The following is a 17,969-nucleotide window of genomic DNA, read 5'->3' as shown; positions in this document are numbered from 1 at the left end:
AAGTTTTAAGTAACAATGGAAGTGTCAACAATGGAAATCTTACGTAACAATGGAATTGTTAAGAGAAAGCGACGTGCGATACGCAGATGCAGTTTTTTCGTTTTTGCGGGAAATCGAACATATTTTTAGACCCATCTAAAAATTCTCTAAGGGGACCCAATTCTTGCATTCTGTGAAAACGGGTAAGGTTGACTGTAACGTAATAATCTTTATCTTAGTTATCGTTACTTTTGCCCGAGCAACGCCGGGCCCACCTGCTAGTTTCACATATTCGAGACAGCTTGGTAGCTCGAACGGCCCCAGGCTTTCGCCCGTGCACGCTAAGTGACTTTCATTAAAAGCATTTAGCTTTCCGAAGTCTATGACCATGGGCGTAGCCAGAGTTTTGTTATGGGGGGCCTAGTAGAGGCCAACCTGACACAAAATTGAATTATTTCAAATTATTGTTCATTGAAATGAAATTTCCATAAGAATCGACAATAACTTAACACACATAAAATATGAAACTTCCTTTAATCATACGTTCTCGTAACATTAATATCAAACTCTAGCAATGCCTTAAACAAAAATTAACCAATCAATTTTTTCCATTCTTTAATATAGTTCACCGTCTTTAATCTAGATGTAGGCAAGGGGTGGCCAACAGTTTTTTCCTCCGGGCCGAATTGGAAAGAAAACTTTTTTCACTGCCCGAACCAGAGGCGGCCCTAGCAAGATTTTCAGGTGATGCGAGATCTTATTCTGGCGTCACTCCGTAGAGACTAAACTGTACATAGAGATTACAGATACACTCTTCACGTTGGGCACAGAAAGCCGTTGACTTTTTTTTAGGATCAGAATTTCTCAACTTTCCTATAACTTCACATTGTCAGGTTGTAGAGAATTATCGCAGATCCATTCAACCAATTATTTGAAGTTCAGTCCAATATTCAGATATTAATTGCGGGCCGCGTACACTACACCCAATTCAATTAACTTCAACTTTTTATTTCTTTTTGCAAATCGGCTCAACACTTTTTCGGCTGTGATTTCCTGGGGAGGGCACCAGGTTAACTGGGGAAGCCGTGTCCACCCATGCCCCTTCCTGGCTACGCCCATGTCTATGACAACAATTGTTTGGCATTGACGGACGCGAATTTCGTGCCAATAAGCTCCCTCGACTTGTTCGATTACGTTATCAACTCAATTTCATATTTATTTTCACATTTTCACATCGCGGTCCTTCTCTGTTCTTTTTCCGTTATTTACACTTGTAGGTCATTTTATTGTTATCCACATTTGATATCATCATTTATCACATACTTCCATGACACTCTTGTCTGTCTGCTACAACTGCGATTCACGCGATTGGCGAAGCGCGGTGACAGCGGGCCAATAGAGAGCAGGATCCTTGCCATAATGAGGTTTGCGCGCCAATTTTCGTACGTACGTTAATCGAGCCAAATAGTTTGGCCGAATATTCGGTATTCGGCCTCAGGCCGAATATACTATTCGTTGCAACACTAATTTATATATAAAGAAAAAATTGTCATAAAACAATATTATATTTTAAAATCAATTATTTTCCTTAAAATTATTTCACTGATGAATGTGATTAATAGATATTGTGATGTTAGAATTATTTAAAAAACATTGTTGCAACCAGACTTTGTATTGTATTAGAAAGCACACGTGATAATCTTATGCAATCATTGTGTAAACTATTGTAAGGAGATTCTAAACCATTATTATTATTTGTTTTCGAACGAAAATCTACATTAAAATACTTCTACAATTGTAGAAGTTACGTTATGTTTAACAGTTAATTCGCTCGGAATCTAATTCTTGTTTCAATAAATTTTTATTAAAAGTTTAATAATGTAATTGCTTTATTAAACAGCTTAACACATTTAGAGAAATTTTGATTACAGGTATACCTCGCCTCACGTCGGTAATTGGTTCCAGGAGAAGCGACTTAAGCCGAATTTACTTGTCACTAGGCTAAACCACAAATAGCCATTCCCAGTTCTGTATTTTATTTATAGATGCATTTTTAATAATATATGGTTAATAAGAATCTATTTTAAGCTTACAAACAAATAAATTTTAGTTTTTAATATAGTACAGAAAAAAATAATCTAAATTTACGAATTCATGTACAGTACATACAGTACAATACATACTTGTACCGTACATGTTTACAGTATATCGCGGACTCTTTCTTTCTGTCTTCTTCTTCGATGGTGTTTATATGGAGATTTTAGCTCAATGTAGGCTCTTTCTCCGAGTAGACTTGTGTAAGTGTATGATCGCTAGGCGACCGATTAGCCGGCTGTATCGAACAGCCATACGTACGCGCGGGAAATAAATGCCTTCCGGGAGGACTTTTATGGGGAACTGGCCTCCTATTCAGTCGTTATAGGCAAGGAGAAAACCCGGAAAACTCCAAGCAGCCAGCCTGTCCGACCGTGGCGCGAACCCACGACGAACCTCCCAGTCTTTAGGGTCTGGTCACCTCTTTCTTTGTGAATGTGGTTTGCTCTTAAGACATTATAAAATAAGATGATTTTGTAAGGTTAAATAACAAATACGGTTATTAAAATTATCTTGCAAGAGTAGAAAATAAACTAATTTATATTAAATTTACCAATATCGAGTGGCGCTGACGACGACGCCAAACGGTAGATATTGGAACTTCCGTAGAAAACACAAATATTGAGCACTTAAATCTCCTTTTATGCTTTAATTAATTAAAATTATTTTTATTGTTCATAAAGGAAACTGTATTAGTTTATTTTAAAAGTAGCCTAACTTAAGTATAATTTTAACATAATTTTTTTTTTACAATTAAAAAATTTTTTAAACAAAAATTGTTTACGAGTTAAACTACCAACTTTCGAGGATTAAAATACTACGACGTTAAAATTCTTTGTTGAGAATTTTTAATAGATTTACTGATTAAAGTTGAACATTGTTTTTGTCTCGTATTCAAATTAAAGCACCAGTTTAAGAAATATGCCGTTTATTATCTGACATTTTAAGCTGGTAACTGTACATCCGTCAGAAATGAACAACCCGTGAACTGCACGCGGCTCCCCAAAATGTGATTTTATTTTCCTCTTTTCTGCGTAATGGCATAAAGCAGAAGACAGTAAAATAAAATTACACACACACAGACACACACAAACTTAAATTTGATCATTAAACTGTAAAGTAGTGTTTTTCAACCTGTGGGTCGCGACCCCCAGGTGGGTCGCAAAGCCATACACGGGGGTCGCGGGTAAAAGAAAAAGACAAGTGTTTTTAGGTCCTACACTACAATAAAAAAAACTACAATTTCAGTGAGAAGGCTGTGCCTGTTTATATAGAGTACAATTAGTTTTTTGATCGATATTTAGGTCTCAACAGAAAGAAAATTAAATACTGTAAAAGAAAATCATTGACAGTTTTAATATGGCCGTGGGGGGTCACCAGAATTTTTTAACTTGTAAAGGGGTCGCGTATTCAAGAAGGTTGAAAAACACTGCTGTAGAGTGTAGACTATACTACTAGTTTGCATATAACTGGCATGTAGCTTTTTAGTACCTAGTGTATTGGAAGAAGATATGGAATATGTTGATACTCAACAAAGTTAAAGCCTGCAATTCCGTGAGAAAACACGTATGCAGCCAGTCGAAAATCTGGTTGAGAACTGCAAGTGAGCTTACAGCTTTTAGCCAGGAAGCGTTGTTCATCACTTTTTTAGATTATGTTACCTCACTTTTCGTATTTATCAACCCAATCCTACATTCGATTACGAAGTGGATTATCCAATTCTCGAATTAAAGTGAAAATACATACTACAAGTTCCTTCAATTTGTTTGAATGCGCCATGACGTGCTGCTGTTCGATTTGTCACGCTCAAACTACTCAAATGATTTCAAAATTTAGTAGACAATGAATTTTCGCGATAAAATAAACTATACTAACTTCGAGAAAGAAGTATTGTTATAATTGGTAGCAAAATATAAAAATTTATTAGAAAATAAACAAATATAGGTGAAAATATATATATCGTTTTGTTATAAAATGTTAAAAACGAAAGCAAATAAAGATCGAACGGAAAAGAAAACAAAGAATTTATTTAAAACTGGAAATCCCGTAATGATGTAATCGTTTATGTAAATCGCCTATATCAATCATAAGCGATTGATTTTGGAAACATCAGAATAAAAAAACAATCTATTGTCGAATAGCTTTTCATTATCTCGCTGAACCACAGACTTTTTCATTTAAAAAAAACGCATCCACTATTTATATGACGATAATCATGGCCACACATCCTACAGCGGGGCCTCAGACCAGGAGCATTGGCGAGCCATCCAACCACTCGAACCCGAGACCTTAGTCATGTGAGGTGAGAGACCCAACCACGGCTCCCGCGGCCACTTTGGTAAATGACAGAAAAAAAAAAAATATTATGTTCATTCACAAATTAAGCACGCATTTACAAAAGCATAGAGTAGATTTATCAGAGACAATAGAGGAATTACACCGACAAATTTTACAATGACGAACACGACATTAAAAAACAAAAACACAAGAACTGAAAGAATGGCAGAAATTGAAAAACAAAGCACATCAGCGAGACAAAATACAAGAAAATATCGATTAAATAGTGGCTTAGCGTGGGTGTCAGCCGCCCGAGTCAAAGGAAAATTTCGCCGTCCCGTTATTTAGGTATCTCAATTTGAAAGACAAATTCTGTTTCGTCACAAAATAAGTAATGAAAAATTCCGTGCTAGTGCTGCCACTTTTTAAAAATAGCTCTATTGGATATTGGAGGCGTATATGAATACGAATGAATCATAGCAGCAAAAAAAAAAAAAAAAATCGACAGGTTGAGCACGATATCGCCGGGTAAAATTAATAGTTCACCCGGACGATGAGCCGATTCCCGGACTGTCCGGATGGTAACACCATTCCGTGCTCATTTCAATCGGTCCGAATCGTAGGTGCGACGAAAATATGAAATAAAATGGTTCAAATTTTTACAAGATATTATTATTTATTGTGAAATTTTGCCGCCCCCTAAAAAGTGCCGCCCCACTACGCTACGCCACTGCGATTAAATTATTTGGCAGTAAATTTTCTGGCTAATTGCCATAATTGTAAACGGAAAAACTCTGATAAAAGTTTTTTCAACTTTCCTCATGACTCAGAAAGGGGATTTTTATACTTTTATGATTGTTATATTAAGTTAATAATAGTAGTTTAGAATATTAATTAAACTATTTCAAGAATTAAATACTCCAATTAAATTGAACTCAATATTTCACAAATGTAATCAAAATAATTTACATTTGCAATTCGATTCTAGAAGAAGTTGAGGAAAAAAAATGTATAGGCCTAATCCCGAAACTCTTGCAGAGTACTAAAATCAGTCTCTCTTGAAATATATACATTTAGCTTATAGGTAAATTCGGTTATTGCAGTTACTGATTTAATACTATAATCCCAGTTATTGCTCCAAAAATCGAGTTATTGCAGCTTATTGCTCCCATATGTTATTCTTCTTGATTATCGCGGTGTTTCTCCTGGAAACATTAAGGGATTTGTCTGTATTTAGAGACTAAAAGTGATGTCATTTCAATAAATTTGTTTAGTGATGGTTGTGATGATTCATCGATGTGACACAGGCTTTTAATTATATATATTAAATAAGAGAAATGCTTAAAAATTAACAAGAAAATATATTAATATTTTAGAAGATTTTCGCGTTGAAATACTTTTAAAATTATGTTTAACGTACATAGAAATCACGTAAAATACAAAACCATTTATATACACGTTTAATATCCAGAGACTATTAATTAAAATTGGATCGAATTTTAAAACAAAATATTTATTTAGAACAAAAATATAGATGTAAAATATTTCATTATTTATATAAATAAGTTCATTCTCTTAATATTGAAAATTTCTTTTCGTTAGAAATGAATGTTTCGTTGGAAATCATGTTTATAATCATCACTTAATCATTTTCAAGTGTTAAAATCATTCAAATTATACTAATATGTTATTTATTCAAATGACTATAATTAAATAAATAATTGAATAATTTCGTATATTTAAAACAATGTCATTCAAATGCAATTTCTAGTCTCATTTAATATCTATTAAATGCATTTCACAATTACATTGATAACATAAAAAGCAATATTATAATTATACAAAAGAGAGTCTCATTTAATATCTATTAAATGCATTTCACAATTGCATTGATAACATAAAAAGCAATATTATAATTATACTAAAGAGAAGATAAAATAAAAATAATTATAAAACTGAACAGAACGGCAGATAATTATATTTTATATAATACTTACGTGAAACAGAAACTTGAAAACAGATAATAAGTATTGCAAAATTGAAGAAATTCGTCATTCTCATTAGGCAGTTTGTTACTAAAATCAGAAATATTTAACTAAATATTCTGAATAATTCTAAAAATTCTTTAAAAGATGTCATTTTCCTGCGGATAAGAAAATGCAACGAGGAATAAAACACATGCTAAAACAGATTATATAGATGTAAAGGGAGGAAGTAAATGGAGGAAATACGCAAATGGCATCATCATCTCGTGAAGTTTGACAAGATTTAAAGAAAAAAATAAAATCATTTTAACTTATCTTCACGGTATAAAATAAAAATCCCTTAATTAAATTTAAAACGTTTTCATTTTTTAACAATTTGAATTCGGACATTCGATACCATTCTTTCCATTATTCTAAATTTAATATAACATGGCGAGTTATCTTGCAATCATATTTATTACCATTAATTTTTTACGAGTCATATGCAATATTATCATTAGCTAAACAAAATATAATATATATATATATATGGGGTTACATCAGTCAAATTCCTGAACTGTTAAGAAAATAAACGAGGGGATGCGGAGAAGACGAGTGAGAACAGGAGAGGGAGATAACAGTTGGAGAAGGCACGAAGAGGACTAAAGACGGTTAATGAAAACAAAATATATTCTTCGCTGACAGCTTTAAAGCTCGAGAAAAAAAAAACAAAACTTGGCACTACCGAGTTACACAATCCTTCAAATTTTCGGAAGTACGTGGCTTAGTTTTGTTTCCAGAGTGGTCTAAAGGAGGTATACTTTAATTAAAGACACCACCTATATAATAAAACACCAGTAATTTAGATTTCACTAAAACTTTGTAAACAATGAAGTTAAGATTACAGTGTGGAAATGTTACCTAACAAAAAATGTTCTGTTATAAACTCTGAGGAACATAAAAACGATTTAATAACACTATTTACAATGAGACCAACTGTTTAATTATAAGAGGATGCTTACTATGATAAGAAAGACACGTGGTTGTTATCTGTAAACGTGTTATCTACCAGCGGATATAAAATTGACGATTACTAAAATATAGTTATATTTTCTTCTTTAAGTTATTGGATGTTAATTTAAATCAGTTGAGAACATGATTAGAACGATAGGAGGATGTAGGAATTTTTCTTCCTCTCCTAGAATTCAAACAACCATAAAAAATGTTGTTGTTATTGGAGGAGGTTTGATGGGCTCGGGAATAGCTCAGGTAATTTTCTATTTAATTAACGATACGAAGATCTCATTTTTATAATGTGTCAATAGTTTCAATTGTGTAATTATTAATGAAATTTATGAAATGATTTAACTAAACGAAATTTGTATATTTGTCCTTTTTTCTTTTACAATGTACAGCAGAAAATTTTTTTCTATTTTATAATATTTAGATCTGAATGAGAGATGCTTGTCTCTTGAGACAGGCATCTTTTATACAAATTGAAATATTATAAAACAAATCTTTGAAGAAATTTGTCTCATGAGAGAATATTTCATTTCATTGATTGTAACTGCAAAGTCGAATTATAAAACCAAAGTTCAAGGTTGGTCAAACAGTTCTTATTCTATTTTGATACATCGTCTAGTTTATCTAGATTTAAAGTTGAAGGTTCATCGTTCACAAGAACGTTTTATCAACATACAATCCACAGAATTACTACAATTTTATTTCGGTTAAAAAAAAACTAAAATAAATGGACACGATAAAAAAAAAAACTATTTTAATACAGTCGACCCCCTATAACACTGTTGATTATTCCGTTTTATATGAATTCCATGTTGTACGAGTCACTTAGATTTTACAAATACGTGTGCCGGGCTGTGAATGGCTCACGTATTTGCAAAATCTAAGTGACTCGTATAACATGGAATTCTTATAAAACGGAATAATCAACAGTGTTATAGGGGGGTCGACTGTACATTATTACATTACGATGTTACATTGAAATATCTGATAGTTTTATTATTATAATAACAATACAGGTAGCAGCACAAACAGGCCATGATGTGACTTTAGTTGATATCAAAGAAGAAATTTTAAATAAATCTGAAAATAACATTAAAAAGAGTTTACAAAGAGTATCAAAAAAGAAATTTCCTAGTGATAATCAGGTAAAATTTAATGACATTCTATTAATTACCATATTCACTCAATTAAATATATATTTCTTTTAAATTAATTTAAATTAAATTAATTTTGTTTTTATAATTAATAGGCTGGCCAAAAATTTATAACAGATACATTAATGCATTTGAAAACTATGACAGATCCTAATAAAGCAGTGAAAACTGCTGATCTTGTTATAGAAGCAATTATTGAGAATTTAGAAATTAAGCAAAATTTATTTGAAAGGATAAAAATTTGATTTGGATAAAAATGCTCCACAGTAAGTATCAGTAATTAATATAATAATGTATTTCAATATTAATTGATATTAAGATTCAAAGCATTCACTTCTATAAATATCAATGCTGTGGAGTTTGAATTGGAAGTAAATTTGTTGCTAGAAGAATTAGAGTCAGTAGAAATGAAATGACTAACTCCTGTTTTTATTATATACTTTGTATCAAACTTCTAACCTCTTATCTTGCATTATAGGAGCATCTGTAAAACAAGATCTTATTTTATGATTCCTTTATTTTATGGTCTTTATTTGCATATCACTAATTATTGTTAATTTTCTTTTTGGAATTTATATTTGAATACATTGTCTTTGCTAATTCTAACTTTTTATTGTCAAAAGATTCATATAAAATGGTTAAAAAAGGCTCAGATTAGCTTAAATCTATTGTTTTTGAATAATTGATTTATATAATAAAAAAACACGTGTTTTTTATTATATAAATCACATCTTTTATATATAAAAATATTTTTTATATAAAAAAACACATCTTTTATCATTTTTTCCTCTATCTACTGTAAATTGTAATATGCTTTTCTTCGTTAAAAAATACAGCAACAAGTTGCTTAACATTCCCATCGACATTTAAAACTGAATATGTGGCGCCATCTGTTACGCTATTTTATTATTAAAATTTTTTAATATTTTTAAATACGTTTAATTTTGAAGGTAGGGATGGGTTTTATAAACAATTGTAAATGCTAATAACGAATAAAATCGTCATTAAATCCAACCTTACTGGAGATACGACAAGCGACCACCCTTAATCTCTCCACCTCGTTGACATTTAATCGCCAAAATTTAATAGTATTAATTAACATAAAAGATAAATAAACAGATTCTTAGAACTTTTAGTTTTATTTTTATACCAGATATACTATTTTTGCTTCAAATACTTCTTCATTATCAATTGAAGAAATTTCAAAAACTTCTCAGAGGAAGGATCGATTTGGAGGATTACATTTCTTTAATCCAGTTCCTGTTATGAAATTATTAGAAGTAAGAAATTTTAATTAAAAAATAAAATAAAATAAAATTTTTATTTTAAGTTTGTAAAATTTTAATTCTAATTATACATTTAAATTTCAGGTTATAAGAATTCCAGAAACAAGTGATGAAACATTTAACAAATTGTTGGAATTTGGAAAAAATATAGAAAAAACTACAGTTTCTTGCAAGGTCTATTCATTATTTGAATAAGTAAATTAATTTTTGTGAATTTTTTTGCTATTTTAAAAGATTGACTCTAGTAATATTGTTGATATAACTGTAAATAAATTAGAATTATTTTATAATAATTTATAATTAAAAACAGAGATAAAAATTTTGGATATATAGTAGCCCTCCCTACAACACTGTTGATAATTCCGTGTATAAAATCTAAGTGACTCCTACAACATCGAATTCATATAAAATGGAATAATCGACAGCGTTATGGGGGGTGGACTGTATAATATTGAGACATCAAAAAATAATTACAGTAATATTTATTTAGGATACTCCAGGTTTCATTGTGAATCGTTTATTAGGCCCTTATACATCGGAAGCAATACGAATGTTGGAAAGAGGTAATATATATTTGATTATAAATTTTTAATGGAATTTTATTTTAAATTGAAAATTGTCATTAGATTAAGTCTAACCTAAAATAAGTAATTATACATTGTTTAGGTGATGCATCTGCTAAAGATATAGACACAGCAATGAAATTGGGAGCTGGATATCCAATGGGTCCAATTGAATTATCAGATTATGTTGGATTAGACACAAAAAAATTCGCTTTAGATGGTTTGTATTATTTTTAATTACCAAACCAATTTTTAATTATTATTATTTGTTTTTGATTCCAATATTACTTTTCAGGATGGAATAAAAGATTTCCAGATAATCCTTTATTCAAACCACTTCCAATATTAAATAAATTAGTTAATGAAGGCAAATTAGGAATTAAGTCAGGTGAAGGATTTTATAAATATGATAAAATATAAAAATCAACAACAACAAGGAGTACAGTTCTAGGAGTACTATTTTTTTAAAATATGAATTAAGGAGTACGTGTTGTGATTTCTGAGATTTAAGTTTCGTAATTGTATATTTTAAAATAAATATAATAACGCATCTTTCTCGAATTCGATTAGGTAATTAAAGTAATTCTAAAACAATTGAGTGACATTCTCCGAAAACGACAGGGAGTCCTTACCTTAGTCCCCACGAATCTGGTTTCGGGCGTGCCATTAGTTTCAGTTTGTTTTAATTTTTTTACCTGACTAACGAAACTCTTACAATTAATTTCGTTAGTCTGTGTTCATACCTGCTTATCTTAGCTAATTTTTTTACCTAAATAAAAGGTAGGTAAAACAAGCTGACACATTACAACTGAATAAAATTGTGTGCAGCTTATCTATGTAGTTATACTGTGTACATTTTCATAATATATGCAGGAAAAATCAAACGTTTTTAAATTTATTTTTCTTCCAATACAGACTTATGATTTATTATAGTTTATAAGACAAAAAAAAACACCCATTTTTGTGAGGTATTAGTAACATTTTCATACAGCGCATTAAGTATATATACTATACAAGAATGCCCGACACTCCTCTGTAATCTGCTTTATACGTTACACCAGTCTTAACAGCAATCCCTTAAAAGGATCGTGTTAGTCCTTTTTTAATATCTTTAGGATCAATCGTGTTTTCAACGCTTTCGGGAAANAATTATTTCTTTTATCAATACATATCATAAAGTATAATGTAACCTATTCAAAACTATCTGTTTTATTTAAAGTTTAAACTTTAAATATATAAAACAAATAAAAATTTAATATTCAAACTTTAAAACCCTTAAACTGTAATACAAAAACATGAGAATTTCACTAATTTTCAAAGTTCTTAAATGTTACTTCCAACTCTGAAAATTCTTTCACTTTCAATAAAAGATGCTGAGGGACTTAGATATTTTATAGCTATTTTGCTTAAATTAGAAAAAACTTTTTTTGAACTTTCCACCAAAAAAATGGGTCGCTATGTATTTGTATAAGAGGTAAATGTAAATATTATTCTAATTCTTGATCGAAAGAAACGTTTGTTCGTTTGTTTTGTTTTTTCTTCCTTTTTAAAAACATGCTTTTATTTATTCTTTCGTTCACTAGAAGTTAATTCATCAAATAAATTAGAAAAACTCAGAGATTATCCTCCATCTTGATCGTCTCCAGAAGCAGAAGCTTCAGAATTTAATTCTTCTTGAGATTTTAAATTATCATTATCTAAGCTATTGATTGTCCATCTTTTTATTTTCTCTATCATTTTTTTTTTTTTTAATTTAATTTTGAATCTTGGATCTAACAAGGATGACAACCATAGAGACTTGTTTTCTATATATGCTGAAAATCTTTTTATACTGAATTTTCTAGTCCTTCTATTGTGGAATTAATGCCACTAAAGGAACTACTGCTCTTAGCTTTTGATAATACGACAGACCACTGATATGTGCTCAACGTGGGAATTTTATTGTCTATAGCATATATGCTCAAGGGCTTTTTTCTGTTCAAAGTTTCTTTGTAACATGCAGTAAGTAGAATTGTAGCGAGTAGGAACATCTTGAATTAATTTGTGTTTCTGCAAACCTAACTTGTCTCACAAATCTTCCAATTTGCTTATAGCTACAGAAGAATGATTAAAATGTGTGATAATATTTCTATTAACTGTGATTATAGTTTTCAGATCTTGTTGAGAAAATATGCATTCGTTTAGTGTCAGCTGCAGTGTATGTGTAAACCATGATAATACTTCTAAGTTGCAATTCCTGATTCCAGCTGCCATATTTGCTTCGGAATCTCTCAGTACTAAGAATATCTTATGACTTTTGTCAACTTATATCGTTCAAGAACTATCTTTATCTGTTCGCTGACAAGTGTAGCTGTATGGGAACATTCAAAGAGAACAATTCGCAAAACAGCTCTTGCTGAAAATTATCCTTCAAACAGTGAGGCTGTTACATTTTAAAAAGGAAAATTATTTGTAGTTGCTGTCTAAATATCAGCGGTTAAAGAAATACCGTATATTTTGAATCATCAATAGCTTTCTGAATTTTTGACTGAATATTTTGAAATATATCACGGATGTTATTTTCAGATATATATTTTCTGCTGGGAATATTGTAATTAGGAACGAGTTTTTTAGTAATCTTTGAAATCCTAAATCTGATACAACAAAGTATTCTGTATATCTACGCTTATCATTTATCCAATCAAATAACAAACTTCTTTGTATCGTTGATATTCCACAATTTTTTCTATGTCTTGAAATAAAAGACTGGCATAAAGAATATATAATTACATGCAATAATAATCATAATATAATTAACTATCTTTTTTTTATACTCTTTCCACCCTGTGGGCACTAGGAGGGCCTCTTATAGCAGACCCATTATGGGTTCGGCCAGGCCCACAGATGGGGTGGCCGGGTGATGAGGGACGGGGCCCGACATATCCGAACGGACAACCCCCGAAAAATTCTTGGGGATTCCTTGACCCGTCCGGATTTGATCCCGGGTCCCCCAGAGCGGTGGGCGCCACCTTGGAAGCTCGGCCAATCCGGCCGTCCGTAATTAATTATTAACACAATAAATTATTAACACTAATCGGCCGATTAATCGGTATCGGCCGATAATGCTTGACCGATTAATCGGTAATCGGCCATTTTGCTTATCGGTGCATCCTTACTATAAAGTAATAATTTTAATCTTCTCTACCGTTACTTTTGCCGGAGCAACGCCTGGCCTACTTGCAAGTAATAAAGTATTTTTATATTTTACAATTGGTGTTTGCATGTTGGTACTTTATATTGTACTTATTTTTCTCCCTCGTTTATTAATGTATGAATTTGATACAGTGGCGTGCCGTCATTGGAAGCGGTGGAAGCGCCGCTTCCCTTGTATTTTCTAAAAAATAAATACATATTGCACGATTATTTTCATATAATTAAAATTAATATTTTATTATAACTTCATTATGTATCTTATTACAAATATATATACTACACGTGAAAAAAAACGATAAGATTGTTATTGTATATTCGAATATTAGTGGAGGAATGGAAGCGCTGTATTGTCAGCTTCCAAACAGCCAGCTTATACATACGCATTCGAGCATGGGTTTTACAGAGCACCAACCTCACCCGGTTTAGTTGGTGGAAGCTACACATGTATAACGCTTCCAATTATTTCATCCAGGACCGGTTCCGGGCTGTTAGCCGCCTGCCCGCTAGATATTTGGCCGCCCTCGCCCGATTGTATGAGCCGCGAGTAGTTAAAAAATTAACTGTTACTTCGAAAGCATCATTTACGACTAAATTTAATGAATGAGAGAGAGATGCACGAGGTACAGAAAAAGCTCTAGAATTTATTTTCCTTAAATTTACGATTTATGTATCCGTTGTCATAAAAATTTGTCTTGTCACTTCTTTCCCGAGACTACAAATATTCGAGTACAGAGTAACCGGTTTCGACTTATTTCTACTTAAATAGTAGTTAAACAATTAAGAAATTAGGGAATTGGGGACATAAATAAAACCCTGCTGAAAGAGCCGGAATTTTACTTAAACAAAAGCTTAACCGAACCGATCTCTAGCCGAGTACAGTGGGGACTGATTTCTTCGTAATATTAGATAATAAAGCCAGAAATTTTTCCAGTTCAATGAGAGATATTAAAAATACATTTAGAGAAGTGTACGGTTTTTATTGGCTTATCGAATAAACGATGCGAATGGACCCTAGACCATCACTGACGCGCAATTAACTGATTGCCCCTGGAAGTCGGCTTCTTACAGGAACACAGCTTCCCTATCTTCAAATGTCGCGGCACGGTACTGATCTGATATTAGAAACGCTTTTTTTGTTCATTTTAGTTTGAAATGTATAGCTTATTCTGAACCAGTTTCGGCTATTAGCGCTGTTGTTGCCGCAGCGGCATAATTTAGAACTAATGACTGCTCAGGGTCTAGACTAGGGGTCCCCAAACTTTTTATCCCATCGACCCCTTTATAGAATATTTGCCTTCTTATCGACCCCCAGATTAAGTATTTAACAAAAAAATTAAATCATTTTTGCATTTCTAATGTTAAGCGATAAGGAGACCTGCATAACAATCCAACAAAAGAATTTATAGTTCCCATATTTTATAAAATCCACCCAATAACATTAACAGAAAAAGGAGATATTTTCCATTTATTTATAATCTTAAAAAAATAATAGCAAAATTATGGATAGATGGTAATTTGCCTATAGTTCTTAAACCGTACATGTCATAATACGTAAAATGCACACTTATCTTTGAAAACATAACATTAGTTATATTGGATGAAAAAACCTCATACTGTCATTTTGCGACTACTAATGAAAGCCTTAAAAATATGTAGACATACCTTTTTATTAAAATAGTTGATATTAGTGGGATGGATGTCTCTGAAGAGAAGCATCAAGATTATTGATATTCGGTTGAAAATTGGTAAGTTTTAGTCGCAAATCACCACGGTTTTCCAAGTTCAATCTGTTCCTCTGTTTTGTCAAAATTGCGTTCGCGTGGCTAAAACCAGCTTCAACCACGTATGAAGTTGGGAATGCAAGTAAGAAAGGTTCGGCTTCTGCTCTGAGCTTGGGATATTTAGTGGCAATATTGTTATTGCTCCAAAATTCACTGAGGTTTTTATTTTTAAACAACGCTTTAGCTTCGAGATCTACACATATTTCACTCAATTCATCTTCTAAGCCAGTTTCACTACCTTCATTATCTATTTTTACATCAAATGGATTAGCAAACCATTCGGAAACATGCATATTCTCCAATTCTTCGAAACGTGCTTTAAAGTCTTCTCTTAATTTATCAAGATGTTTAATATATATCTCCAAATCACGGTCGGAAACCTTTTCATTTTCTTTTAGTACTCGCAAGTTTGAAAAATATTTAAAATCGGATCGTGCCAGTGAAGATTTAAATAGCTCCATTTTTACTTGAAAGGCCATTATGATTGTTCGAGCTTGAACAATTGTAACGTTTTTTCCTTGCAAACGCTTCTGTACTATATTAATGATTTTCGATATATTACGATATTTTCTCTGTAAAGGACAAAATATCTACATTTAGATATAAAATACTTACAGTGACAACCCAACTAGAGTGTAACAGTGCAACGTATGTCTGTGTATAAATATAATGAACTACCAGCGTTCATAATATGTTTGCAACACTAGTACAGTTGACAGATGCGTGAAAACAGAGTAACACATGCTTAAAGTGGCATAGGCTAAGGCAAAACTCAAGTTATAACTAGGGTAGTCAGTAATGTTGTTGATCATATCCGTATTTCGAATTTTTATTGGAATATTCTATTTTTTTCCTAGACAATTTAATTAATCCTCTTTGGTATTAATCGACCCCCTTTCGACCCTTGTGTATTAATCGACCCCTGGAGAACTCTTATCGACCCCAAGGGGTCGATATCGACCACTTTGGGGACCCCTAGTCTAGACACTCGAGGGCCATTACTATATCTAATTCCATGATGGCCCGCCATTGCACACTTAGCCAGATCCTTGATGGATATAGAAAAGGGTCTCATCGGGGAACACGAGAGGAAAGAGTGAACAACCGAAAGCAAAAGTTATAAATGTAAATAAAACCCAAACGAATTACAAATTAACTAATAAGTAGAATATTTGGAAACGATGCTAAGGATGGCCAATACATTTATGAAAGAATTCACTGGATGCTCGTGTTTCTATTCTTCAGAACAGAAACATTTTTTGAGAATAAATTTCAAGAATATTCAAAAAATAATGATTCGATATTGAACTCTTTACAGGACAAAAACCTGTTCGCTTCACTTAACACGACGTAACTTAAAATGTCTCGCTTCAATAGCTGTTAAAAGTATATGTACGAAATAAGACACACCAGAGGATGTGTCGAGATAGCCGTGATCGTCTAGTGGTTAGGACATTGCGTTGTGGCCGCAATAACCCAGGTTCGAATCCTGGTCATGGCACTTATTATTTTTTTTAATTTTGTTTTCTCTTGGCTTTTAATTTTAATTAAAGCGGAAATATGAAATTTTTTCAAATGCAATGTGATCGTGCTTTCTATTATTTAACTTTTAGAATACGCTGATATACTGTAGACTATAATGAAAAGATTTAAGGAGCTGGCTGTTCTCAGATTGAGAATCGAAAACGTTATCCATAAACGATAACAATACCGTAGTATTCCGTTAACAAACGGCTTTCTTCTTTAATTAAAACGAAAATATGGAAAAACCAAGAGAAAAAAAAAAGTGCCGTGACCAGGATTCGAACCTGGGTTATTGCGGCCACAACGCAATGTCCTAACCACTAGACGATCACGGCCACTCCGACACATCCTCTCGTCTCTCTTATTTCATACATATACTTGTTAGTTATTGAAGCGAGACATTATTTAGTTCGGTCGTGTTAAGTGAAGCGAAATTAACCTAATTACGTGTACAATTTAATGGAGGAAGGGAGAAAGATGCAAAAATTATATCATTGTACACGATAGAGGGGGTGAGATTGAAGCATTGTCTACTTGGTTTTTTTTTTAATAGCATAAGAATCTGTTCTTACAAGCCTACTTACTGGTCACGTGAATAAATTATTAACTACATGGGCATATTCAGGATGGTGTTTAAGATACTGCGGAATCTGCCCTTGATACCAAAGCAATCGGTTTTGTTATTTTAAAATAAATATAATAACGCATCTTTCTCGAATTCGATTAGGTAATTAAAGTAATTCTAAAACAATTGAGTGACATTCTCCGAAAACGACAGGGAGTCCTTACCTTAGTCCCCACGAATCTGGTTTCGGGCGTGCCATTAGTTTCAGTTTGTTTTAATTTTTTTACCTGACTAACGAAACTCTTACAATTAATTTCGTTAGTCTGTGTTCATACCTGCTTATCTTAGCTAATTTTTTTACCTAAATAAAAGGTAGGTAAAACAAGCTGACACATTACAACTGAATAAAATTGTGTGCAGCTTATCTATGTAGTTATACTGTGTACATTTTCATAATATATGCAGGAAAAATCAAACGTTTTTAAATTTATTTTTCTTCCAATACAGACTTATGATTTATTATAGTTTATAAGACAAAAAAAAAAAACACCCATTTTTGTGAGGTAT

The 17,969-nt window shown here is 32.0% G+C and overlaps 2 protein-coding genes, 2 non-coding genes and 1 pseudogene across 4 annotated transcripts in view; 2 read left to right on the top strand and 3 right to left on the bottom strand.

Moving 5' to 3' along the window:
* The window catches only part of LOC111619512, a 28,278-nt gene extending 21,707 nt beyond the window's left edge, over positions 1–6,571 (bottom strand). Inside the window, exon 1 of the mRNA XM_023361243.1 lies at positions 6,348–6,571. Within this exon, the coding sequence (XP_023217011.1) occupies positions 6,348–6,411 (64 nt within the window). The 5' untranslated portion in view covers positions 6,412–6,571. The remainder of the gene's footprint in view (positions 1–6,347) is intronic.
* An 819-nt stretch (positions 6,572–7,390) lies between these two features.
* LOC111619503 lies at positions 7,391–10,650 on the top strand (annotated as a pseudogene).
* A 4,149-nt stretch (positions 10,651–14,799) lies between these two features.
* On the bottom strand, positions 14,800–15,955 carry LOC111619502 (SCAN domain-containing protein 3-like). The gene has a single exon (XM_023361229.1). The coding sequence runs from the start codon at positions 15,790–15,792 to the stop codon at positions 15,217–15,219; it is 576 nt and encodes a 191-aa protein (XP_023216997.1). The 5' UTR covers positions 15,793–15,955; the 3' UTR covers positions 14,800–15,216.
* A 787-nt stretch (positions 15,956–16,742) lies between these two features.
* On the top strand, positions 16,743–16,814 carry Trnah-gug. Its single transcript has one exon. It is a non-coding gene; the product is annotated as a tRNA-His (tRNA).
* A 286-nt stretch (positions 16,815–17,100) lies between these two features.
* On the bottom strand, positions 17,101–17,172 carry Trnah-gug. Its single transcript has one exon. It is a non-coding gene; the product is annotated as a tRNA-His (tRNA).
* Positions 17,173–17,969: the final 797 nt, after the last annotated feature.

Source organism: Centruroides sculpturatus, unplaced genomic scaffold (assembly GCF_000671375.1).
Source record: "Centruroides sculpturatus isolate CEXI.00-Female unplaced genomic scaffold, Cexi_2.0 scaffold185, whole genome shotgun sequence".
NCBI classification, from domain to species: Eukaryota; Metazoa; Arthropoda; class Arachnida; order Scorpiones; family Buthidae; genus Centruroides; species Centruroides sculpturatus.
This window is presented reverse-complemented; position numbering and strand designations above follow the sequence as displayed.

Bases quoted from the DNA above. Each gene is read 5' to 3' on its own strand.
- LOC111619502 (XM_023361229.1), bottom strand. From the start codon at position 15,792: ATGGCCTTTCAAGTAAAAATGGAGCTATTTAAATCTTCACTGGCACGA.